Source organism: Pogoniulus pusillus, chromosome Z, assembly GCF_015220805.1.
Source record: "Pogoniulus pusillus isolate bPogPus1 chromosome Z, bPogPus1.pri, whole genome shotgun sequence".
Classification (NCBI taxonomy): Eukaryota; Metazoa; Chordata; class Aves; order Piciformes; family Lybiidae; genus Pogoniulus; species Pogoniulus pusillus.
The window spans coordinates 64,719,141-64,747,036 of NC_087309.1; the positions used below are offsets into that span (position 1 = coordinate 64,719,141).

The 27,896-nt window shown below is 41.6% G+C and overlaps 1 protein-coding gene across 1 annotated transcript in view; it reads left to right on the forward strand.

Moving 5' to 3' along the window:
* Positions 1 to 27,896, forward strand: part of ADAMTSL1 (ADAMTS like 1) — a 207,889-nt gene that overhangs the window by 35,206 nt on the left and 144,787 nt on the right. The window contains exon 3 of the mRNA XM_064140676.1: positions 12,658 to 12,703. Within this exon, the coding sequence (XP_063996746.1) occupies positions 12,658 to 12,703 (46 nt within the window). The remainder of the gene's footprint in view (positions 1 to 12,657; positions 12,704 to 27,896) is intronic.

Consider the following 27,896-nt stretch of genomic DNA (forward strand, 5'->3'; position numbering starts at 1 on the left):
ATGTCCTAGAGTTTTTGGAATTTTTTTAGCAGATAACAGATAAATAGACTTAGAAACACTCCCTGATACTGTTGCTGCCATTCTCCACTGAAGTGTGAAGAAGGGAACCGTTTCTAAGACTGTACAGCAGAGCACTGAGCTGGTTATGGAGTCTCATCCATACCAAATACACATAAAGCAGTCAAATATCATCACTCTTACCTCTGGGAATCATTTAAGTTGCTGAATAGAGCAGAGGTTTTCCACCATTAGATGAGATGTGTATGTTTAGTAGTAGAAGAAAGTCAGCATTTAAAATAAAAAGGTCCAAATATGAGAGTCAGAGTCCTAGATTTGTTTAGATGCTTTATACTGACTGTTATTTGCTGCATGTTACTTTTCTTTCCCCTTTTGAAATACTTAATTTCAACTGATGGCTGTCTTTTGGTAATGTAAGTAAACCATGAGTATGAAATACCCTTTCCAGCAGCTCTGCTAGCTAAATCGGCTGAAATGTGTCACTAGTTTGATTGTTCCACCTGATGACACTGCATTCTGTAGGATGAAAACAGCAGATCTGCATGTATGACTTTTTTTTTTTTTTTTTGTGCAGTCTGATTCAACTGATCAGTAAATCAGTAAAATAACCAGTAAGACGACTTTAGAGGTTGGGTTTAATAAACTAACTAACTTAGGTAAAACTAGGACAATTTTATGTTGGGCAACATTTTGTCATAGAATCGTAGAATGGCTTAGGCTGGAAATTACCTCACAGATCATCTAGTTCCAACCCCCCACCATAGGCAGAGACATCTCCCACTAGAACAGGTCACTCAAGGCCTCATCCAACCTAGTCTTGAACACTCCCAGGGAGGGAGCATCCAAAACTTTCCTGGGCAACCTGTTCCAGTGTTTCACCACCCTCACTGTAAAGAATTTCTTCCTAACATCTAGTTTAAATCTCCCCACTTCCAGTTTAAACCCATTACCCCTCATCTTGTCATTACAAGACTTTGTAAATAGTCACTCACAGCCTTCTTGTGGCCCCCCTTCATATACTAGAAAGCTACTACGAGGTCTCCTTGAAGCCTTCTCTAGGCTGAAGAGCCCCAACTCTTGTAGCCTGTCCTCATAGGACAGGTGCTCCAGCCTTCTGATCATCTTTGTGGCCCTCCTCTGGATTTACTCCCCCTTCCTGTGCTGGGGACTCCAGAACTGCACACAGTACTCCAGGTGGGGTCTGATGACAGCAGAGTAAAGGGGGAGAATCCCCTCCCTTGCCCTGCTGGTCACAATTCCCTTGATGTGGCCCAGGGCATGGTTTCTGTCTGGGCTGCACATGCACACTGCTGGCTCATGTTGAGCTTTTCATCCACCAAGACCTTCAGTTCCTTTTCTACAGGGCTGCACTCCAGCCATTCACCCCTCAGCTGCATTTTTACTTGGGATTGCACTGACCCAGGTGTGGGACCTTACTGAATTTCATGAGGTTGGCCTGGGCCTACCTCTCCAGCCTGTCCAGGTGCCTCTGGATGGCATCCCTGCCCTCTAGCAAGTTGACTGTGCCACACAGCTTGGAGTCGTCCGCAAACTTGCTGAAGGTGCACTCGATTCCTCTGTCCACATTGCTGATAAAGATGTTAAGCAGTACTGGTCCCAGCACTGACTCCTGAGGGACGCCACTTGTCACTGGTCTCCAGGTGGACATTATACCCTTGATTGCGGAGGCGGGATTTGGGAAAGTCAAAAGATGACTCAATATGAGTTAGCTACAACACAGCCCAAAGTTTGTTGCGAGCATCAGGCTTTTATACTCGGAGCATCAGCGTACATGTTAGTGCGAACCCAGCATGCTATTTAGTACTGTTATTTAGCGATTGGCACATCTAAAGGTTGGAGTTTGCATGGTCCTCCTACTTGCGGTTTCCTGCTGAAGCTAGTTACTCCTTCTATCTGGACACAGTCCCGCAGAAGTTCTTTATCAGAAGGCTCAAGGACAAATGCCTTTGAGCTTCATCACATACACTACCGCAGCTTACTGTGTTTCAGTACCCTCAGACCTCACGTCAATGCCTGGATTGTACAAAGCTTCTAGGGACCCATGTTCCCTATCCTTTAACCATTTCTCAACACTTAATCACCACTCTCTGCATGCAGCATCCAGCCAATTCCTTATCCAGCAGTGCTCCACCCATCAGGTCCATGTTTTTCCAGTTTGGTGACCAGGACGTCATGTGGGACAGTCAGATGCCTTACTCAGGTCCAGGTAGATGACGTCAGTCACTTTTCTGTTATCAACTGTTGCTGTGACTTCATCATAAAAAGCCACTAAATTTTTCATAGAAGAAGCCCAAACCAAGTTGGATTCATTTAATTAAGAAGTAATATTTTCCCATCCTGATCACACAGATTATAATTTCACAAATCAAGCATCAAATGGTTTGGTACCTGTCAGATGGTGATGAAATACATGCATGTTATTCATGTCAGCTTAAAGTTAAGTGACAGAATAAGAACCCATTAAAATTATACTACCACTGGAAAGGGAATACGTGGCATACTAGGTATTTATGTGAAATACTACATATTTTAAAATACTGTTTGAAGTTCCAGCTATATACATTTTTTGGTATCAAAATATCATCTGTTGTGGTGGTGCTGTCTCACAACTGAGTTCAATCATGTGGACTTGTTTCAAACTATACTCACAGATGGAGCTGTCTTAGAGACTTAGATTGCAAGAGATCTTGAAATTGTTTACCTCTAACATTGATAAAAGGTCCTTTAAACTCTGAGTGAAAATGACAATGGTGCCATTACTTTAGTTTTTGTGTTGCTTCTTTATCAGACAGAAGCTAACAGAAGTTGCTGCAGTTATGTTGCTATGATATAAATACAGTCTGCTTTATGTAGCAGTGCCAGGATTAGAACAAATTATGCAGATTTATGAAATATTCCAATGCCAATCAGCATTTTCAATACTGCAGAGTTTCATACCTTCTAGAATAAGCCCCTGGCTATCTTAACATCTGTTGGACAAAGATAAAAACTTTTTTTGACAAATGCTATCATAATTTCTATCTACAAAAGCAAATTCTGATGAAGAAAACCATGTCACTCAAAGGGACTACGATGTCACAAAATTCTTATATCATCTATGCTAGCAAATGATTGTGGAGTATGGTTACCTTAAGCAGAAGTGAATCTCTGTGCTATCTTAGTGAATGACCTTCAGGATATCTCAATATCTGGCTTGTTTTCTGCTTCCTTTTACATCTTCAGCAGGTTTGCTTTGTAAAAGTCATCCTACATGCTATATTGCGGGATGTTAAACATTCTGAAGATATTCTTCCCTTCATTTAGTTTGTAGATGCTGTTAGTTAAAGCAGTTCACTTTGGGATTATTTAAATCTATGCTTACGATGTTGTTGTTGTTGTAATTATAGAAAAAAAAATTTAAAAAGGGCAAAAAACATTAATCCCTTTCTCCACAGTCAACATATATGCATTCCCTTGGCTAAACAATCAAGTAGAGAAGGAAGGAGACCTTTATGGGTGGGCAAAGGCCTGCTGAAAAAAGCCATGTGGAAGAAAGAGGTTTAAAATATGTGAAAAAAGACTAGTCACTTGGGAAGTATATGAACATTGTCAGGGAATGTAGGATTGCAATGAGGGACGCCAAAGCCTTCTTTGCATTCAATCTGGCAAAGCAAGTAAAAGAGGAGAAGAGCTTCTTCAAATACATCAGTGGCAAAAGGAAAAATAAAGAAAATGTGGGCCCACTGCTGGATGAGGTTGAAGCCCTGGCGACAGAGGATGCAGAAGCAGCAATTACTGAATGCCTTCTTCACTTCAGTTGTTACTGCAAAGTCCATCCTTTTGAATCCCAGACCCTGCAAGTAAGAGAGAAAGCCTGGTGGAAGGAAGGCTTTCCACAGGTCAATGAGGATTGCAATCATTTAGGTAAACCAAACACCTACAAATCCATGGGCCCTGATGGGTTGCACCTGTGAGTGCTAAGATACTTGGACAATGTTGCTCTTCCACTCTCCATAATTGCCTGAGGACTAGAGGAAAGCCACTGTCACTGAAGTCTTCAAAGAGGGCACAAAGGAAGACCCAAGATATTACAAACCAGTCAACTTCACCTCCATGCGTGGAAAGGTAATGGAGCAGCTCATTCTGGAGATCATTTCTAAGCACATGGAAGAATAGAAGGCTATCAGGAGCAGCTGTCATGGATTTACGAAAGGGAAATCATGTTTGACTAATCTGACAGCCTTCTATAGAGGAGTGTCTTAATGGATAGATACAGGGAGAGCAGTGAATGTTGTCTGTCATGACTTCAGAAAGGCTCTGATTCTGTGTCCCATAACATCCTTGTAGGTAGGCTTAGGAAATCTGGGTTACAAGAGTGGATGGTGAGATGGATTGAGAACTGGCTAAACAACAGTGCTCAGACCATTGTGATCACCAAACTACTGGTGTAGTCTGAAAACTTAGCAAGGATGTACTCAGTCCTTTCATTCAAATCATCAATAAAGATGTGTCGTGCTAAGCCTAAATAGGCCTGAACGTGTCCTGGCTTGCCCAGACATGTTTTTCTGCTCTCCCTTCTTCTGTTGTGGGGAGAAGCAACTGTAGGAAAGAGGACAAAGAACCTGGAGCCACTGAGTCTAAGGACTCTGTCTTGCCCAGACTTGTTTTGCTCCTGTGTAGATAGTGCGGTAAACAAGGTTCATACACTTGGCTTGTGCCTGCCTCATGCAAGGCCTGTGTTTTTCCCAAATTTAGGTAAAGCAAGCCTATGGCTTCACCTAATAAGGCCAAGCTCAGCTAACTGCCATTCTGACTGGCTGTTCTGTGTCCAAAGACAGTAGTGATAAAGAGAGATGAGTAGGTAACACAAAGTGCTCTTCTGTTGTATTCATGCTTGCTTGCTGCTTTCTGCTGCCTGCTGCCATTGCTCTCTGTTTCTGGCAGTGATTCTGCCATAGCCTTCCACAGCATTATGCTGTGCTAAGCTCTAAGTTATCTCTGTCGAATAACAAGCCCTGTGCTTTAAGCTTGAACTTCCTGGAAACAGCCTGCTTCAAGTTTAACAGGAACAGGCTCTAAACATCTCCATGTGATAGGCCTCCATAGCCAGTGTGACATCTGTGCTAAAACTACACATCACAAGACATCCTGCCCATACCTGCCAAGATGAGGAACCCCAGAAGAGACACACAGATAGTCCAGAGAAACCAGGATAAGGTCAAAGATCATCTGCCTTCTTTCCCCAGCACCCCGTGAAGCCTGATAACAATCAGAAGCCTCAGCAGCTAACAAGACATCAACAGAACTCCCTGCAAGTGTTTTGGACATGGTCTGAAGCTATAGCTAGTCTTGTGAGTCAAGAGCTAATTTTGTGAGTAAATACTTAAAGCCTCTTATAATTCACCACTTTCTGCCATAAGCAGAAAAGCGCTTCTTGAGTCCATCTAGTGGACAAGTGGTGTATTGACCACAAGAACCTTCTCTTCCAGTTCAACTGAGATCTATATTTTGCTAGTTATTTCTTACATGTTCTAGATGCTATGTTATCATTTGTATAATGTTTTCATGACTGTTCAAAGAACCAATTATTAAAATTAGTGGCTGGGGGAGTGAGACTCCTGAATACCAAAATAAGTAAACAATACTAATTTTGAAAAAATCCTATCTCTCATCCATTAATTACCCCCTCCATTACATGATGTCAGACCGAACGGGCCCCAGTACTGAATCCTGGGAAACACCACTTGTCACTGGCCACCAACTAGATTTGATGCCAGCCTGACCCTGAACACTTTCAGAGATGGGCCATCTAGAACTTGTACAGGCAACACCACCTAGGTTGTACAAAATTTTCTCTTTCCATGGGGCTGCTTTGCAGCCTCTTGTCACCAGACACATATACATAACTAGAATTACCTCATCCCAGGAGGAGAAATATCATATAGTTAGTGATTGCCCCACTCTTTTATCTGTCCAGATCTTTCTGTAAGGCCTCTCAGCCCGTGTCAGAGTCCACAGCGCCTCCTAATTTACTATCACCATCAAAGTTACTTAATGTACATTCAGCCTCTTCATCCTGATCATAATAAAATATTTGAAGACCACTGGCCATAAAACTGAACCCTGGGAAACCCTGGTACTGATTGGCAACTAGCTTGATGTAGCCCCCTTTACTGCAACTCTCCGAGCTAAAGCCATCAGCCGTTTGTTCATCCATTGTGTTATGGATTTGTCTAGCTATTTGCTGGACATTTTGTACAGAAGGATATTGTGAGAGACAGTTTCAAAAGCTTTGTTAAGATCACAAAAAGTACATCTACTGGCTTCCCTTGGTCAGCTAGATAGGTGGACTTGTAATAAAAATAAATTGGTTAAACAGGACTTTTTCCTTTGGAATCTTTCTTCTATCCCAACTGTCACAACCTTTCTTTGTGGTCCTCTTCCAGATCTGTTCTAACAGGTCAATTTCAGTCTTTTATTGAGGATTTCTGAGCTAGATACTTCTTCTGGTGCAGTCCAGGATAACTGACTTTCTGGACCACAATGCATGTTCCTGGCTCAAGTTTTCTTTCACCCGCATTCACAAGTCATTCTCTATTGGGTTACTTTCAGTCAATTTGACACTCAGTCTGTGCTGACACTGGAGTTTTGAGATGCAGGTATAGCACTTGGACATGTTGAACTTCTTGAGGTTCGCATAGGCCAGTTCATTCTAAGTATAATACATTATTTACATTAGAAGTATTGACTCCCTAGTAACAGGACTGTGGAAAACATTATGCAAAAATTAGGCCTTTGGTGGCCATAGATCAGTATCCATGCTTTTACTTGCCTAAGTCTTTTTTTCTGGTATAAACAACCTTTCAGTTGCTTTTTTTTTCACTCCTGGAGAGAGAGCATTCATAATATCTTTAACTCTGTTTGTCAAGGAAATTTGACTTGCCTATCTGCACCCACTTTTCTTGTCTTCTTGTTAACTATTTTTGTACGATATCTAATATTTCACTACATCATCAAGATGAAGAAGTCTGTAGCAGAGAATCTCCTAAACATAAAGAATTGAAGATTTTTACAGTTGAAAATCCAAGCTACATGGCAAAACAAACCATTCATCTGCAAGTTCATTGTGCCTGGCAAGGTGCTTATCAACAAAGGATATGGAAATTGCTTACATACCTTTTCATTTTTTTGCCAGTTGAATGATTTGGATATGAATTTGGGCAGATTTCACCAGACAGTTTTAAAAAAGTGAACTCATAAAGTAAATGCAGTTCTGATGCATCTTCCTGTTTTGTAACAATTTGGTGTTAATGGGCTTCCCTTATGATCTGTTTAAGGATATGGTGGTATGCTGAAAGAATAAAAGAGTGTCCCTTTTCTCCAAGGAAGGACTAACACAAAAATTGCAGCAAGGATAAGAGAGGGTCATAACACTGTGCAGCATTTGGGAAAGAAGTAACAAGGCCAAGTGCAGTAGGCTGCAGATGAGCCAGCAGTGTGCCCAGGTGGCCAAGAGAGCCAGTGACATCCTGGCCTGTATCAGGAATAGTGTGGCCAGTAGGACAAGGGAGGTTATTCTTCCCCTGTACTTAACACTGGTCAGGCCACACCTTGAGTCCTGTGTCCAGTTCTGGGCTACTTGATTCAGGAGAGATGTTGAGGTGCTGGATGTGTCCAGAGAAGGGCAACAAAGCTGTGAGGGGCCTGGAACACAAACCCTATGAGGAGAGGCTGAGGGAGCTGGGGTTGTTTAGCCTGGAGAAGAGGAGGCTCAGGGGTGACCTCATTGCTGTCTACAACTACCTGAAGGGACATTGTAGCCAGGTGGGGTTGGTCTCTTCTGCCAGGCAACAAGCAACAGAACAAGGGGACACAGTCTGAAGTTGTGCCGGGGGAAGTATAGGCTGGATGTTAGGAGGAAGTTCTTGCCAGAGAGAGTGATTTGCCATTGAAATGGGCTGCCCAGGGAGGTGGTGGAGTCACCATCCCTGGAGGTGTTCAAGAGAAGACTGGATGAGGCACTTAGTGCCATGGTCAAGTTGATTGGCTAGGGCTGGATGCTAGGTTGGACTGGATGATCTTGGAGGTCTCTTCCAACCTGGTTGATACTATGAAAAGCAGTGGGTGTGAGGGACAGATGCAAGGTAGTGCTACTGTGTGTGTCAGTCTCATGCCTACTGACATCAGGGTAAGAGCAGGGCTGATACAGCTTGCCTTAGATCTTGTGGGTGGACAGAGGCCCACACCATAATTATCTCCCAAGTGCGGTGCAGAAACTGGAGCCTGTCCTACAAGACTGGTTATCAGGGACTGTAAAAATAATGGAGAGTGAAGCTTGTCCAGTATTCAAACCCCTGTAGTGAAAGGTTGCATAAAAATTCACATCAAGAAAAATAACCCACCTCTAGCTTGTAATTACTTGCTCATGTGGAGACTTGTTCCTTTAAAAAGGCATTTCAAACTTTGATGACTGCTGAGAGTGGCAGGAGCTAATGAGGTCCTTATAGCAATTTATTTTTATCTTCTGTGGTAATTACAGATAAATACAACTTTGCCATGGCTTTGCTATTTTTTCTCCATTAATTATTTCAAGATTTCTACCTCTAGCTGAGCACAAATGAACAACTACTTTAGACCTTTGAGTGGGGACACACACCTGAACTAAGTCCCTCTCCAAACTGAAGCCTGAAGAAATAAATACCAGGATTTTGGTTTGTTTACACTAAGATAAGTGAATATTTTAATATATTAAAAGTTGTTAACTTCTTTCAGAAACTTTGCTGAAAACAAGTGACTGGATTTGAGGAATGAAATGACTCCCAATAGCTTGCTTTTTTTTCATATTCACATGGTATAGTTGACTGTCGAGCCAAACACTTAGCTACCTTTCTTCCTCTGCAAAATCCTCTGTATAGATAACCAAGAAGGCAAGAAGTACCTCTTAGTGCTTACAGTCTGTGTGTTCACCAGAATGAACTTGCTCTTTCATGTGACTTCTGATTTTTTGAGTTGCTGTGTCTTCTTGTTAATGTGAGTTGTTATTTATACCATGCAGAGGTCAGAGGATGTGGGATGACTGTATCTCATAACTCTAACTTGCTGTAGTCATTCTTTGCATGTGAAATACTCTGTAATCTGGCATTCTGCATAGCATCCGTGGTAAGATATGGGGTCCTATCATTAATTCAAGCCCTGCTTATAGGAGGAAACCTAGTCTGACTCAGCATAATGCAAGATGCTGTGTATTTCACTCCAGAAGGGTTAAGTTTGCTAGACAGTTTCAGCTTCCCCATTTAAGCATAGAGATAGCCATAAACAATTTATTTTTAAAACAAAACAAACAAAAAAAAATCTTAAAAAATCTGATATTTATTTTTTATTTTCATTCTTTTTAACTTTATTTTTCTTCCTTGTTTTCTACAAACCTTATTATTTTGGATTCAAAAGTACATACTAAGTTTAAGACTATGTAGAACACTGTCCAGAAACACAAACTACTCTGCAAGTCTACTGTGAAAGTACACCAGATCAGGCTGAAAGAAGTTTGTCTCCTTTTAGTCAATGGCTGATAACTGGGAAACTAAGGAGCTTAAACACTAAAAAACCAAGTTTGGTCTTGGAGGAGAAGACAAAGGGTGTTTTACAAGAGTGGCTTCTAGTGTGTATGAGTCATCATGGCATTAGCTGCATCCACAGTTGCACTTTTTTTGTCTGAACAACCTTGGCCATTAGCCAAAGGAGGAGGGTTGGAAGAAAAGTCTGAATACTTCTGTGGCATATTTCTAATGGCAGTGCCTGTTATTGCCTAATGCAAAGAATAAGTGAAAAATAAATGGGTTTTCATTTTAAAACAGACAGCATGAAGAAAGTGTGTGGCAGCTGATAGAAATGAGGTGTTATTTTCCCTGGCAGTTCAAGAGTTTGAGGTTAATAAATTACAGTAATTGAAGTTGTGGCACCAGCGTATCTGTGTAAATCAAAGAGATGTCTCGTGAGTTGTACAGAATTTCTGAGAGAGATGAGTCATGTATCCAGCCTGCTCAACGAGCTATTCAGTTTGATGTGCAAGGCCTGAACTACTAGGACTGCCTGCATGGTGCATAATGTAAGATTTTTTTGCTATCTGTTGGTGGAAATCAAGTGCTCCTTGAATGTAGTGGAGTGCAAACATGTTAGGCCTGTACCACTCCGCTTCTACCAGCTCATCTATGTTGCTCAGGAATGGTTGGAGAGGTTGCTTGGTTTTCTTTTGCTTTTTTTTTTTAGTTCATAACCTATTGTGAATGGTACTCATAAAACTGGTGGTTGTTGTTGTTTTGGGTTTTTTTAAATGTCTGATACTCTGTCACACCTTTCACTTCTATGTGTGCCTGAAATAATCTAACATTTACTTGGATTACTTATATAACATTGCATAAGCAGTGAATTAGTGGTATCTCTTATGCCTTTGATGCCATTCTTTATATGCCAAATGTTACTGTCCCAGTCCAGAGGAATCCCGAGTGTGGGAGGTTTCGATTTTGGGGCACAGAAGTAAGGCACAGTGCCAAATGCACAGGCTAGCTTTACTACGTTCACATGACATACATGAGAGGGAGAAAGTAAGAGAGGTGGGGGAGAAAAAGAAAGCAAAGAATGAAATACCCTCATGCAGAGAGAGATGTCACCCCAGAGTCATTTGACATCCAGAAAGTGTGTTTGAAGAGAGTGAGTGAGGAACGTTCTGTCTGCAGGTTGGAGCTTCTCTTTCTCTTCTCTTACCTGGCTGCCTCACTGAATATGCATGTTTTTTTTCTGAGAATGACTTCATGTTTTTCAGGAGTGATTTGCTTAGCCAGGCCCATTGTCCAGTGGTGTTGGGCATGCTTGGTGTGGTAGGGGGTTTCTAGAGTTGAGCACCTCTCGTCCGGCTGGTTTCTCTGAAGTGATTGCTGCTGTTGATAAACCAGGAGCTGCTAGACTGCGGCTGGGTCAGAATCAGCATCACCTGTCACAGCAGGAAGCCTTCACCTCCTACATGTGATAGGTGACAGGGGCTCAGTTCTAGGTGTTGTGGTCCAGAATGCTGGTCTTTCAGCCCATGCAAGCTGAACAGTCAGGCAGGTGGTCACATGTTAACATGCACAAGCTCACTCTGCATTCCCTGGTTGGTTTCTTGTCCAGTTGTTGCATACTGGGGAGATCCTGGGGGTCTGAGCTCATGCAGGAGAGGATTTTTGGGACAGTGAGTACAAACAGGGTGCTCACTTAGCATTTCTCAGAAATTTAGCTCAAACCAAGTTTTTTTCTGAGATGCTGGGACATATTGTTTATCTCAGACTCTGACAGTTGCACAATGGAATATGCTAGCTTTCTGCTTATATCTCTTCTGAAAAAAAAAAAAGTAATAGGATTTATTTCTTTATCTTCTCATGTGACCATTTGTGTTACTGTGATACATTTGCTAAACTCTGTTTTACCCTCATTTTGTACTTACTTGGGTGTAAATGACTGCTAGAGGAATTTCTCAGTTAAGTATTGTGGATAAAGCTGGGAGGAAGGATAACTGTAATAATGTAAAGGAAATGTGTTCAGTTTATCTTAGAGTTAATTCCTTATGGAAATTTTTTTTTCTGTTTAAAAAAAAATGAGAAAAAAGCAGTAATGACACAAATGGGTGCAGATGCTTTCCTTTGTCTTGGATAGTTCAAAACAGTTTGGATTTTTAAAGTTAGACTTGGCAGGAACTCAGTCCACATGGAATGTGTGCTTGTTAAATCCTGGCCAAAAAAAAAAGGGGGGAGGGGGAAGTTGTGAAATTAAGAAATTCAAAGTGTCAGAAATTCTGTTCTTTGAAAGATAATTTTTAAAATACAAACCTTGCATTCTGGTATCTGCTGAGGACCTTCACAGAGGTCCTTGTGAAAGACATGAAACTTCAGCTACAGTCAAATACTGAGAGCATGTGCTGCTGAGTTCTAAGAAGTATATGGGTGTGTTGAACTTTATTCATCAGGCTCTGCCAACAGAAGAGCTAGTATAGGTCTGCAGTGGGGGAAAAGAAGGAAAGCCATGGAGAGCATGTCAGAGCACTTTCCTTGATTTCCACAGGGCCCAAACTGCTCTTTAGATGTAGTTCCGCAGCAGGGAGTAGCAAAAGGCTGTCCAATTAGAAAAATGTCCTGTCCTGATAGCCTTCATGCTGCTGCAAATAAGATACCCTCCTCTAGTGCAGTCGTTTCAAAGCAGACAAAGAACACAATGTCCTGCTGCTCTGACTTTGTCAGTGCTAAGATAAATGCCTAGGCAAACTCAGAGCTGTGTCCTTGTGGAACTGTGGATAGTTGGGAGACACAGACTATTATTAATGTGATTTCGCATGGTGATTTCCAGCTAAGTTCTCTGACCTCCAGCTTCACTTATAAACTGATGCCACCTTCTAGAAACTCATTCTTAAATCAAAGATGGAAAACAATGGAGTTGTAGAATTCATACATCAACACTCCTACTGCAATAGCAAGCCCTTCACTTTGGGAAAGAGGGTTGGTGGCGGATTAGGTGATCTCTGTAGGAAAGATGCTGACATGGTAAGCATTATGCATTTGCTTTTTATATGCAGCTATTAATGGTTTTGGCTTCATTTTTTATTTTTGTACACAGGACCTGTGAAGGACGAAACATCAGGTACAGGACGTGTAGCAATGTGGTAAGTGAAGTATGACTTTGATGTCCTACAGACAATCACATATGACATCACACCCTTGGCCATATATAATTTCAATATAATTTCATAATGTGACAGTGAGAAAACTTGTAGATATGAGAATATTTGTAGGTATCTAAACCACTTTCATATCACAGGATTGCAGGCAAACTTTTATCAGTTCCTTGGAAAGCTGCAGGATTTATGGCACATGATGGTAAAACAGTTTGGAAGGAGTTGGAGTCAGAACCTTTCCAAACAGAGTTTCTGCTAAACTTTAGGAGTGTTTTTTGCAACTCTCCTGGCAGAATCAACACCAGTCATCTACCAGTATTACTTTGTTAACCAGGTAATTCTTACTTAACAGTCTGTCAGGAGAAGGCTTAAGCTGTTCAGGAATGAAGACAAGTTAATAAGAGATACATGTTTCTGTTCACCTGTTCCCTCCCAGCATTGACGTTCTGTTACATGGCTTAGCAAAGCAAATTTAGATACCCTGCACCAGTGTTTTGACCTTGTCAAAAGCTCTTGATCATAGGTTTACCTATGGTGAATGTAGTTTTCAAAATGATAAAATAAAAAACTTTAATGTCTGTGCTCACTAAAGTGAAACTGTGTTTTTCACTGGTGAAAATTGAAATTAAAACTTTCATAAAGAAAGTTGTGTTGAGTGCCAAAAAAAGCAAAATCTCTCAAATTACACAGAGAAATGTCAGTTTTGCCAGTAAAGATGGAAAATGAAATCAAATGTGCACCAGGCCAAGTTTTCTCATGCCTGATAGGAACATATTCAGAAGCCTTTTCAATAGGTGCTTTGTTTGAAAGCTTAAAAATTGGATATGTTCCCTTATATTTAGCTTTTATTTTCTACAACAGACCACAGTTCAAAATGAAAGAAACTGCTTCTAAGCTACAGTCTCCCATACAGTAAAAATTCTCACACTTCTCACATCAAAATGTGTTCTGGTTGTGCCTTTTAGGTTTCTGAAATCTCTTACGAGTTATCTGCTTCACTAAGTGAGGACTAAAGTAGTAGTCATAAATAGGTCTGCTGGCTCATTACCACTCAGATTTCTATCTGTGAGATAATCAGCCTACACCACAACTGTAGAAGGGAATGGCAGACTGAATTATTTGCCTGTGGAGCTGCATGATGTAGCTCTGTGAAATATGTTTTTAAAAGTATAAATATATTTTAAAAAATTAGATATACTGTTGAAGGCTAATTGGAGCACAATGACTCCCATCAGTTTAGCTTTGGTTTGTGAAAGCATGCACATTGTTACAGTTCCCTTCTGCTTTTGATTGGCCTTTGTGTATGCTAAGATGAGTGAGACAAACTAGTATTCTGCTCTGCTGCCCTTAGCTGTTCCTAGATCCTCTTGATGGAAAACTAAGGTTTTATCAGTCTTGCAACTTTTCAAGATAAGGAAATTTGTTTAATGTTGGTTTTTAGTTTAGATTCTGGTCTGGAAAAGTGCACTTGAAGAGTTTTCTTTCAGCTGTGCCCAGTTCTAGGCTTCCCAGTTCAAGACAGACAGGGATATACTAGAGAATCATAGAATCATAGAATCGTAGAATCAACGAGGTTGGAAGAGACCTCCAAGATCATCCAGTCCAACCTATCACCCAGCCCTATCCAATCAACTAGACCATGGCACTAAGTGCCTCATCCAGGCTTTTCTTGAAGACCCCCAGGGACGGTGCCTCCACCACCTCCCTGGGCAGCCCATTCCAATGGGAAATCACTCTCTCTGGCAATAACTTCCTCCTAAGATCCAGCCTATACCTACCCTGGCACAACTTGAGACTGTGTCCCCTTGTTCTATTGCTGGTTGCCTGGGATAAGAGACCAACCCCCACCTGGCTACAATGTCCCTTCAAGTAGTTGTAGACAGTAATAAGATCACCCCTGAGCCTCCTCTTCTCCAGGCTAAACAACCCCAGCTCCCTCAGCCTCTCCTCATAGGATTTGTGCTCCAGGCCCCTCACCAGATTTGTTGCCCTTCTCTGGACATGTTCCAGCACCTCAACATCCTTCTTGAATTGAGTGGCCCAAAACTGGACACAGTACTCAAGGTGTGGCCTGACCAGTGCTGAGTACAGGGGAAGAATAACCTCCCTCGTCCTACTGGCCACACTGTTCCTGATGCAGGCCAGGATGCCATTGGCTCTCTTGGCCACCTGGGCACACTGCTGCCTCATCTTCAGCTTACTATCTATCAGTACTCCCAGGTCCCTTTCCTCCTGGCTGCTCTCCAGCCACTCAGTCCCCAGCCTGTAGTGCTGCTTGGGGTTGTTGTGGCCAAAGTGCAGAACCCTGTACTTGGCCTTGTTAAATCTCATCCCATTGGCCTCTGCCCACCCATCCAGCCTGTCCAGGTCCCTCTGCAGGGCTCTCCTACCTTCCAACAGATCAACACCTGCTCCTAGCTTGGTGTCATCTGCAAACTTACTGATGCTGGACTCAATCCCCTCGTCCAGGTCATCAATAAAGATATTGAACAGGACTGGGCCCAGCACTGATCCTTGGGGAACACCACTAGGGACTGGCTGCCAACTGGATGTGGCACCATTCACCATCACTCCCTGGGCTCTGCCATCCAGCCAGTTCTTGATCCAGCACAGAGTGAATCTGTCCAAACCATGAGCTGCCAGCTTGGCTAGGAGCTTCTTGTGGCAGACAGTGTCAAAGGCTTTGCTGAAGTCCAATCAGAGGGCTAAGGGGCTGGACCATCTCTCTTCTGAGGGAAGGCTGAGAGACCTGGGGCTGTGTATTCCAGAAAAAAAAGAAGAATGGGATAGAATCTCATCTATATTTATAAATATCCGACAGGTGGGTGTCAAGGAGAAGGGTCCAGTCTCTTTTCAGTGGTAGGGCACCAGTGACAGGACAAGGGTCAAAGTGTGAAACCAGAACATAAGGAGAAATTTCGTTACTGTGAGGGTGCTAGAGTGCTGGAGCACTGGATCAGCTGGCCCACAGAGGTCATGGAATCTTCTTCTCTAGAGATTTTCAAGACTCATTTGAGTGCATTCCTGTGTGACCTGCCCTGGGTGACCATGCTTTGGCAGAGGGGTTGGGCTCAATGATCCCCAGAGGTCCCTTTAACGTCTACCGTTCTATGATTCCATAAAAATAAAACTTTGCATAGTTTTGTCAGGCCATTCTTTTACATACCTTATATCTGTCAATACTGGATCCAAACTTCCCAACATAGTGCCGAAGCATGTAGCTGCAGAGCTTAATTAATTATTTCATACCAAATAATCTGAACTGAAACTTTCAAATTACTTTGTCATGCAGAAATAAGTGACAGTTTTGGCACTGAATTATGATGACCCAGGACTTCATTTATGATATCAACACCTTTCGTTAGAGATAGTAGAGAACAGATCATAGAATCGCAGAATCAACCAGGTTGGAAGAGACCTCCAAGATCATCCAGTCCAACCTAGCACCCAGCCCTATCCAGTCAAGTAGATCGTGGCACCAAGTGCCTCATCCAGTCTTTTCTTGAACACCTCCAGGGACAGTGACTCCACCACCTCCCTGGGCAGCCCATTCCAATGCCAATCACTCTCTCTGGCAACAACTTCCTCCTAACATCCAGCCTATACTTCCCGTGGCACAACTTGAGACTGTGTCCCCTTGTTCTATTGCTGGTTGCCTAGGAGAAGAGACCACATCCCACCTAGCTACAGCCTCCCTTCAGGTAGTTGTAGAGTGCAATGAGGTCCCCCTTGAGCCTTCTCTTCTCCAGGCTAAACAACCCCAGCTCCCTCAGCCTCTCCTCACAGTGTTTGCGTTTCAGACCTCTCATCAGCTTTGTTGCCCTTCTCTGGATACGTTCCAGTATCTCAACATCTCCCTCGAATTGAGGGGCCAGGAACTGGGCACAGTTCTCAAGGTGTGGCCTGACCAGTGCTGAGTATAGATTGTGCGACATTGCTCTTTTCATTAAATAAAGCATTATGTGAGTTTCAATTTGGTTGTTTGGGTTTGGGTTTTCGGGTTTGGGTTTTGTTTTTTTTTTGTTTGTTTGTTTGTTTGTTTGTTTGTTTTTGTAAACTTGCAAAACTAGAAATAAATCAAACTATTTTCAAGCTTCTGAATGCATTGTGCTTTGGCTAGGCCTTCCAGATAGGTCTTTATGTCATAAGTAAATTATTTGACTGCATTCATTTTGCAGACATCTGATTTCACAAGAAGTTGTGTTTATTGTTTGAAGATTATGCTGGCTCTTTAGTTTAGTTTTTATGCCCTTTCACTTACCATCTTTACTAATCTGAGGTGATGCACATAAGTATCACAAAATCAGTCATTGCAAAGGCGTTGTCACAATGATCAATGTCAGAGCTTGTGATAGGATCCTGTGCTAGAGTCCCATGTTTCTGGGGCTAGGCACATTTTGCACCACCAGCAGAAATAATAAACCAATTTAGGAACCCCAGACCTGCATCTCTGCACTGAAATCCATTTTGTTATTGAACTGTGTAGCTGTACTAATGAACTGTCTTTCAGAACAGTAAAGACAAATCATATAATTTCTCTTTAATGAAGTCTACTGTCTTTGTGTTGTGGAGGGCCAGTAGGCCTGAGAGCAGGCTTATTCATGCCTGCTCTGCCTGGACATGTCTCTCTGCCTGCACCAGGGGTAAACGAGCACAAAAGGGCACAACAGACCGGGGCCATAAAGTCAGTTGCCCAGGACACCTGATTGTGTAAGTCCCCACACGCCCAGCTCATTTCTTCCTGGTGTGAGCACCTGTGATCCCCATATTTGTGATAGTCCAGGCAAGTACCTTTTGCCTAGTATGGTAAGGTTTGGCTGACTGCCAACCTGATTGGTCATTCGAGTGGCCAATGAGACCATTAACTCTCGGCCCACATTTAATAAATAGGGGTACACAGGCTCATGTGCAGCCTTCCCCACATTACTTGTGGCTCTGTCACGTTGCTTGCTTGCCTGCCTGCCTACCCCTGGAGAGAGCAGCCAGCAGAAATCAGCAGCACAAGGTCAGAGACTGCCATTTCCCCTGAAACTGGAGGATTCCAGCCTTAAAGTCCACAGGCAGAGACTCTGAAGAATTGGACTCTTGGCAATAGGCTGTGACATAGGCCCAGAGGGTGATTTCTTATTAATCTGAATTGTCAGTAAATACTTGAAATGCCTCTGTAATTTCTATTACCTCTGCCATAAAGCAGAGAGCAGCTTTCAGCTCAGCTTTGCTGGGCAAATAGTATAAGACCCCAAGGGGCATTAAGCCGTGGGGAAAACTCTCTCTCTGTTAATAGTTTCAATGTTTGCTAGTTATTAATAAGTTTCTATAGATATATATTCCCATAATGTCTTCATAACCATGCAAAAACGAATATTAATATTAAAGTTCAGTGATTGGGGGTGGCAAGAGTTGGAATATTGGAAGTTAATAAATATATATATATTTATAAATATCCTCTCACATTAGTTAATTTCTCCCTTCTGCCTAATCGGCGTAGGTCACAGAGTACCCCATCCACGACACTTTGTTTCCAAAATGTGAGGATACATATACACAAATTTGGTTGTGGAAAACATTAATTTATCCCATGGCTGCTCTGGAAAAGTTATGCAGTATTTTAAGAATTCTTCCATAAAGACACTGAAAATCAGGAGAATTGAGCTTCCGACATTTTCACCTGTTAGATGATGATCTGTTGTTTTAAACAAAAGTGAGATCAAATCCCCTATTCCACCCCTGCAAATGAAGCTAGCTATCATAAACTGTGGAAAACTCCTTTCTGATTCTTGTGGAAATCAGTTAAGTCTTGAAATACAAATGTTCATTACCATTAGCTTGTGCATAACTTGAGGATAGATATGTTCATGAAATAAACAGTCTTTCTATTTTATGCAAACTGTCTTTATGTGAGCTGACTTTGTGTGTTTGTGTGTGTGTGTGTGTGTGTGTGTGTGTCTGTCTGTCTGTCTGTCCTCTTACAGGAAAGGATGGGTAGTCATACGTGCTAAAAGTATGCTCTCAATTTCAAAGGTGAAAATGGAGAATGAGAAGAGTACTCCTTGCAGTCTGGCAATGAACAGATTTTCATAGTCGCTATTGTTTGCAAGACTTTGCTACAGATGGTTTTAATTCATCCTGAAATTAAGTTACAGGGTTTGGGGGGAAACATGTGACAAAGAAAAAAAGAGAGGCATGGGGAGAGAATGATGCACCTTTTTTTTTCAGTGACCTGTGTTGTTCTAGATATGCTGTATCATTTTGCATAGTATAGACCATAAGAGAGATTGATCCTGCTGTCCATAATGTGTCTGAGCAATCCTTATACAATAAATCCAGACCAGTATGTTCATCACTTGCATTGCCTGCTGTTAACCAGAAACTGGAAAGGTTAGGCATATGAAGCCACGTGTGTAAATAGTAAAAGAACGAATGAGGGAATCTGTAGATGATTTATGGTTCAAATACATCTGCTTTTTTCTTTTTACTATTTGTATTTAATCCAAGTGTGTTTCCAGCCATTTCAGAATATGATCACAGTGAGGAGAGAGCCAGTCATTTGTTTTACTTTAGAAAATCACTCTGAAGGCAATGAGAATGTGCTTGGGTTTTTTTGTTTTTTGTAGATGACTTGTTATGCTAAACATTATGAAAAATAAAGAAAATTATTTCCAAACTGTGGACAGAATTCTTTTGCTAGTTTTTTTTTTTTTTTTCTTACTAGCCACGTTCTCTCCAGCTTTTGTCCTAGGCTATCATGGTACCTTATTTGCCCTTTCTCTTTTTGAGTCCTGCTACTGTGCAGGATTTTGTTTTTTCCTCCCCCAGCTACAGGAACTGTATCTGAAGTATGTTTTTTTCAAATGCATACTGTCTTCACACAGGCATTCTTCATTCTCTTCACTTATCAAACCCCCTTTTGTAACTGAAAACTTTTTAACCTGTCCTGATACTATTTTTTCCTTTTGTTGCACTGTCTTCTGAGTCAGACCAGGGAGGAGATCCATCAGAGTGATGCTTCATCCCCTAGGGACTTTGACTTTGCTTTTGACATTCACTTGAATATGTCTCCCAGTGTAATAATAATCATTGCATATAAAGCTGCTCTTGAGATTTTGCTCTTTGACTTGAAAATAGACAATGCTGGACAACATTGCTATCTCTTTCAGCAAGTTTTAGAGAAGTTCCATTAAACATAAGATAAAATTTGTAGATTGTAGATCCCATTAATCAGACCACCAAAACTTGTAAACAGCACCTGCAACTCTTTTCTGTGCATACTTCACCTTCTTCACTTCGATGCAATGAGATCCCCCATTTGTTGGCTAGCTTTCAGTCAAGCTGCTTCCATCCATTTTTTATTAACTCATGCTGCATTTTTAAATGCCAGCAAAGATATTGCTGATCTTACTTTTAACAAAATGCCACTATCTTCTCTCTATACACCAAAGCCCAACCTGCAGGAAAGTTTCAAACATGAATCATAGAATCATAGAATCAACCACGTTGGAAGAGACCTCCAAGATCATCCAGTCCAACCTAGCACCCAGTCCTATGCAGTCAACTAGACCATGGCACTAAGTGCCTCATCCTGGCTTTTCTTGAAGACCTCCAGAGACAGTGCCTCCACCACCTCCCTGGGCAGCCCATTCCAATGGCAAATCACTCTCTCTGGGAAGAACTTCCATTAAGTGCATAACTCTCAGAAACACTGGCTTGTGTGTATGAGAAACATCATGACTAGGCAGAAAATTGTAGAGCTGTAAAAGTGATTAGCAAATATAATTTTTTCTATCCTCTACCAGAGGACAGCTAGAAGTTCCATATGAAATCTTCTACAATTGAAATTCTCGGTCTGGGTTTTGTAGCTAAATTAAGGAGGGAGGGAAAAAAATAACTAAATGTGTATATGTAATTTAAACATTTACATGTTAATATTAAAAACAAACTCTTTTTTTAAAACTACATTAAAAGCTGCATATTGAATTATTTGCCAAAAATGTGAAAAATACTTCTATGGAGATGTCTTTTGTTTTTGTAACAAAAACCTATTGTATGAGTATTTCTAATGACAAATATATACAAAAGTTTAAATTTATAGTTCACTGACCGTTTCAGCCTTAATCTCCACTTCATGTCTATGTAATATGGAGTAGAAGCCTCTGCTGATACTCCATCATTTACTTTGTTCATATTTCTCTCATGCCTCTCTCTCTCTTGGGAGTTGGTACGAGCTTCACTAAGCAGCTAAGCACGATCCTAACCTATTTAGAAGTTCACAGAAGTAGACTAGTGAAAAATGTGACTGCAAGAAACTTAACTCAAGCAGGGCACTCAGCAAGGCTCCAAGGCCAAGCGGAGTTTCCACTGAGCCCCTAGATCTCCTATGTCTCTCTACTTTTATCTGAAGAATGAATGTCTTGGCCAAGCCTCTACTTTAGGACGTCAGGCTTTCTGTCTCAGAAGGGAAAATGGTGAATCTAAAACTTTGTGCATACTTCACGGCACTAGTTCAATAAGCTATTCTGTCAGATGCTGCACACTGAGTAGTTAGGTTGTTAGTAGTTTTTTCTCAGAGGAAAAGTTCCAGGTGTAGTAAATCATTCTTGGCTTCTGCAAATATACAAGCACATACATTGTAAACTGTTTTAAGGTTCCTCAACTGTTTCCACCTATCACAGCTGAGATATAACCTTCCTCATTTCACCCACTAAGTAAACTTTAAAAAGCCTGACCCCCTTGTGTCCTATGAAATTTGATCTACCTATCACTATCAAGGGACATCTGGGATTCATCTTATGTTTTCCAATGGTTTGTTGATTAATAGAAATTGTTTTGAATGGGATTCAAACATGGCAAAACTCCATGGACCTTATGAATTACAATAGGAGGTCGAATAGGAGGTCAAGTTAAAAAAAAAATAACTTGGATGTGAGGAAGCGAATGAAGCTGTAATAATATGGCCAGCACTGTGTCTCTAAAAGTGAAGATGAAACTCCTATGATTATTTTTAAATAGATTTCATACATCAAAGAGGTTTCTGATAATGTTTCAAGTTACATACATATGCATTGTAGTGGAGGAAATTTTGACCTGATAGGATGAATGGAGATTATAGGCTCAATATTTAATGAATATCTCATAAAATTTCACAAGCTAAAGAACATCACACAAAACTCACAGAGTTAGAGAAGGAACAGTTATTTTCTATTCAGTGTACATTCACTTTCCTAGCCTAAAAGCCTTACTTAATAGGAAGCTTGAATATAAATAGATTTTATTAGTCCTTTCTGATTCCTCAAGGAGTGTAATGGCACTGGTTCCTCATGTCTACAGGGACCCATAGATAATTACCAAAGGAAAACAAAGCCAATAAAATTTGCATGCAGTGCCAAAGATGGAGAAACCTGAAGCAGAACTATAGCTTTTATTTTGCAGCCATATACCGGTACTGCTGCAAGCTCCAAGCCAAACACAGGCTGTGAGGATGTGGTTAGCAAAATACCTTGCAGAACTACATAACCTGTGCAAAGATACGTTACTTTGGGTTTGCTGCTACTCTGGCTTGGCCCATGACTTTTGACTGTCTCAAACTGTGGGCATGCCCTTGTCTATCATTCTGTTTTGCAGTCAGACAAGCTGCATACTGTTGGATAGCTTCCAGGATCAGACCCTTAGGTGGAGTAAAATGTAGCTTCGCTCAGGTCAGTGAAGAAGTACTAGCTGGCCATTTTAGAGAATCCTCTTCCATCGAGAGCTCATGCACATACCAAAAGCAGGCTGGGATTTGTTTGTTTGATTGATTGATTGATTGATTGATTGCTTTTCAAAAGGAAAGAAGGTTTTGTGGAGTTAGTCTGTGGTTTCTCCTGTCCAGGAGCCAGCACTTCAGAGCTGAAGCATGGGAAAGACTGCCTTGAAACAGCAAACATTCTTGTAAAGGTGTGCAAAGTGTGAGGAAGAAAATAGGAGTTTAATGTATGAACAGATATGTAACAGAAGGCTGGCTTTGCCTTAGTTTTTACTTCAGCATCTAAAACACTCGTTTACAGTCTGTGAGCTTCTATCTGTCTTTCACTGTATCATTGCAAAGAGCCCAGCACAAGGAGGTTCTGATCCCCACTGATATAAAACAAGAAGAAATAAATTTTAAAAAGCAAAAAAAGAACAACACTGAAACCGCAGACAAGAGGTTGATAAGTAATACCAAGTCCTACAGCTCTTACAATCTTAGTGACCTGTATCTAGCATTTGAACCATTACTTCTCTTAATGTTGTCCATTGTAGTGTGCAAAACATTGAAAAGATTATGCAAGTGTTGTGGGTGTGTGGGTGCAAGTACAAATGATTTGTTGCTGAAAGAAAAATCCTACCCCCCACCCTGAAGGAAAGGGATCTTCATAGCCTTAGATTTAGGAATCAGAACTTCAGTAGGAGAAAACTGATAGACCAGACTGTGACCCTTTTTCATATCTGTGTAACAAGATTAGTATGCATGTCTGTGTTTCTGACTACTTGAATGTATCCTTTGAATGACTTCAAACGTCACATGAGAAAGTTTAAACACAAACTGTATTATTTAAATCTGTTGTTTTATTTTGATCATGATGTCAAAGACTGGAAGAATTTATCATCAGTCCAGGTCACCTGCCGTGTCCTGAGAGCTTGTTATGTTGACTCTGCATTTTCAATTTATTTGATTTAAAAATAAAATCCAAAACAACAAACATGGTATTGAATACTGTACAACACAGGATGATGAAGTTTGTGTGTTGTGTGCTTTATTGGACTTGTCTGTCTTTGTAAAAATAAAGATATTGCAAGTCAGGAAATTTAAAAGGTGGAGCCAAGTTTGAACCAAACAAGACAGTTGGCTTGGATTTCTCCAACAAGCCTAAGCCAAGCCAATAGTCCTGATTGTATTCATTTATGGACAGAAAAAAAAAATCAGAGAAAGGGTATGCACCAGAAGAATTTGCAGCGGGAAATAAGGCCACATTGTTCCTGTTTGCTTGTCTCTTCTCTCTTTGAAAATAGAGCTAAACCAGATCTTGGGGCAGGCTGTAACTGTCTTGTTCATCCTGTTTGAAAGCAGAACATAAAGATCACATTTTCTATGATTACGCAGCTAATAATGAATTTCCCACCTATTTTTCTACTCTTTCAATCTGTGCTGTTGTCCAAAATTTGTCCTGTGTCCACATTTTGCCCCAACCACAAAAATCACCTGATAGCCTCTAAGTTTTTCTGGAGATTTTAAAATCACAGAATCACAGAGCCACAGAATGTCAGGGGCTGGAAGGGACCTCGAAAGATCATCTGGTTCATACCCCCTGCCAGAGCAGGATAACCTAAAAGAGGTCACACTGGAATGCATCCAGACCGTTTTTGAATATCTCCAGGGAGGGAGACTCCACAACCTCCCTGGGCATATGGTTCCAGTACTCTGTCACCCTCACAGTGAAAAAAAATCTTCCTCAGGTTTGCATGGAGCCTCTTATGCCTCAATTTCCACCCATTGCCCCTTGTCCTGTCACTGGGCATCCCCAAGAAGAGCCTGGCTCCATCCTCCTGGCACTTGCCCCTTACATATTTATAAACTTTAATCAGGTCACTCTAGTCTCCTCCTCTCCAAGCTAAAAAGCCCCAGCTCCCTCAGTGTCTCCTCATAAGGAAGATGTTCCATTCCCATAATCATTTTTATGGCTCTGCACTGGACTCTTTCAAGCAGCTCCCTGTCCTTCTTGAGCTGGGGGGCCCAGAACTGGACACAGTACTCCAGATGAGGCCTCATCATGGCAGAGTAGAGGGGAAGGAGATTCTCTCTCAACATACTAATCACACCCTTTCTAATACACCCCAGAATGGTATTGGCCTTCCTGGCCACAAGAGCACACTGCTGGCTCATGGCCATCTTTCCATCCACCAGGACTCCCAAGTCCCTCTCCCCTTCACTGCTCTCTGGCAGGTCAGTCCCCAGCCTATACAGGTACATGGTGTTGTTCCTTCCCAGGTGCATGACTCTAAAATTGCCCCTGTTGAACTTTATTCAGCTTTTCCCATCCCAACTCTCCAGCCTGTCTAAGTCTCTTTGAATGGCAGCACAAATCTCCAGTGTGTCAGCCACTCCACCCAGCCTGGTGTTGTCAGCAAACTTGCTGACAGTGCACTCCATGCCCTCATCCAAGTCATTAATGAGTACATTGAATAATACTGATCCCAGTACCAACCCCTGAGGGACTCCACTAGTTATACAGGCCTCCAGCTAGACTCTGTCCTATTGACCACAACTCTCTGACTTCTTTTCTTTAACCAGTTCCAAATCCACCTCACTACTTCATCACCCAGACCAGACCTCCTCAGTTTAGCTATGAGGATGCTGTGGGAGACAGTGTCAAATGCTTTACTGAAATCAGGTAAAGCATGGCCACTGCTCTTCCATCACCTATCCACCTGATTACATCCTCATAGAAGGTTATCAGGTTGGTTAAACATGACTACCCCTTTGCAAAACTATGCTGACTGCTCCCAACGACCTTCTTGTCCTTGATACGGCTAAGCACAGAGCTGAGGATAAGCTTCTCTGTTATCTTTCTGGGGACAGAGATGAGGCTGACCAGTCTATAGTTACCTGGGTCCTCCTTCTTACCCTTTTTGAAGATTGGAGTGATGTTTGCCTTCCTCCAATCTCCAGGCACCTCTCCTGTCCACCATGAATTACCAAAGATGATGGTCTGGCAGTGACCTTCAGCACTCGTGGATGCATGCCATCAAGACTCATGGACATATGGATGTTGAGTTTACTTAACTGTTCCCTAACCCAGTCCTCACTAACCCAGTCCCTATCAACCAAGGAAGCATCCTCCTTAACCTTGTCTTCCTCTGTGGCCTCAGGGGTGTGCGGCTCCTGAGTATAAACAGAGACAAGGAATTCAGAAGCTCTGCCTTACCTGCATCCTCTGACACCAAGGCACCGATCCCATTCAGCACTGGGCCTTTATTGCTTCTAGTGCTCATTCTGCCTGAAATATACTTGAGGAAGCTCCTTCTGTTGTCTTTGGCTTGCCTTGCAAGACTGAATTCCAAGGAGGCCTTAGCCTTCCTATTAGCCTCCCTCAAACCGAAATACTTCCAACATCTGACTTTTTAAAACAAATAGAAAAACTGTCTGTTCTCCTCCATCAGTAAAATTCCACTTATGAACCTGGACTTTCAACCTCCATTTTCAAAAAGGACTAATGACCTTTGGATTATTGCTCTTTGATACATATTTTTCTAGAGCAAGATTTAGAACAAATCCTTTCCCCCCCATCTTGTACCTTTATCCATTTAACATTTTGTAGCCACAGTGCTATTCCCTTGCACTGTGACAGCAAAAAAATTATGTTGTAGCTTCACTCATGACTCTTGTGTTGCATCACAATCAAATACAAAGCAGATGAAATGAAAATCAGTTCTTGTGGTACAAAGCAGATTAGCTGAAGATCTGTGGCTTAATGCCATTCCTCAGATATGTAGATAGTTCACTATGACAAATGTTGGCCTCTTCTCCCAGGCAACCAGCAATAGAACAAGGGGACACAGTCTCAAGTTGTGCCAGGGTAGGTATAGGCTGGATATTAGGAAGAAGTTCTTCACAGAGAGAGTGATTTCCCATTGGAATGGTCTGCCCAGGGAGGTGGTGGAGGCACCGTCTGTGATAGTTTGAAGCAAGCTGGAATGTTTTGGTAGAAGAACTAGATAACAGGCAGTGAAATGAAAAACTATTGATGTCAACTTCTCTCACAGTCACGCTGAGAACTCTGGGAAGAAGAAAGACTTTTTCTCCATTTTGTCTCTCACTCTTGCTTTTGCCTTAGACCTGGTCACATCTCATTAACCCTGCTCCTACTAACCCTGCTCCCTAACCTCTTGGCCGCACCTCTCTTCTTCCTGAGAACTGGGGTAAGGTTGAGAGGGCCGGGGGAGGTGTTGGGGTGGTTTGAGAGCCCCTCCTGGGGACTCCGGTTTCTGGGAGGGGAGTTGTGCTTTTGTATTGTTTATCCTTTGTATATTTCTGTATATAATTGTATATAACTGTATATATTGTAAATAGCTGCTTGTAAATTCTGCTAGCTGTAAATAAGTTGCTTCATCTATATTCCCAGGGTCTGTCTGAGTTAGCTGGGGCAAATACAAAGTGTGGGAGGGGCGGGGTAACCCCCAAACCATCACACCGTCCCTGGGGGTCTTCAAGAAAAGCCTGGATGAGGCACTTAGTGCCATGGTCTAGTTGATTGGTTAGGGCTGGGTGATAGGTTGGACTGGATGATCTTGGAGGTCTCTTCCAACCTGGTTGATTCTATGATTCTATAATTCTATATGATCCAGCATCATTCGACATTCAAACAAAAACAGTGTAACCACATTGTCACTACACAGCGAATGCAAGTCCAGACTGGTTACCCTTGGTTTGAGTTAAAGGTATAAAAATGAGAAATGTATAGCCAAGATTCTGCCACTTTGCTTCAAGAGAAGGTTTGAAAACTTAGGTTTTAACACGGGTTTATTTTAGGCCTTAATACCAAATAATGATCCTTTAGTATTACAAAGTGACAGGCATCTCCCGTGCTATTCATATACTGAAAGCTGTAATAACCTGCCCTGTTTCAAAGAAGCAGAAAAGTGTTAGTGAATGAAAGTTCATGAAAAGGTCTCAGAAACAGAGGTGATTATTTAAACTTCAGAAGAGATATTTTGCCTTAATAGCAGCAAGGCTTTCCTAGCTGGAAGGATAAGAAGTCTATGAATAAGGTTGTCATTAATGATAGCTGAATTTCAGTAGGATGAGGTAGTCTGGGGGAAAAGTATAGACATCTCATAAGGATATTGTCTAGCTATCTGATCTCATATATATATATATATATGTATATATCTCAAAATCCTTCCCTGTCAAGTCTATAATTGGCATTTATGATTTTTTTATGTTAAAAAAAGTTATAGCCCTCTAGAAAGGGTTATGAGGGGTATAAGGAGCATTAATTTCACTGTGTATTAGACCAGATATCACTGAGAAGCAGATTTCCATACAGCAGCAAATTGGAGGACTACAGGACTTTCATTATCTCCGACAGCCATATTGCCATCATTTGCTTTTTTGCCATAGTTCTCATAATGTTCAATGCTTTTCCTAAAATTTTGCTCCTGTATTTCA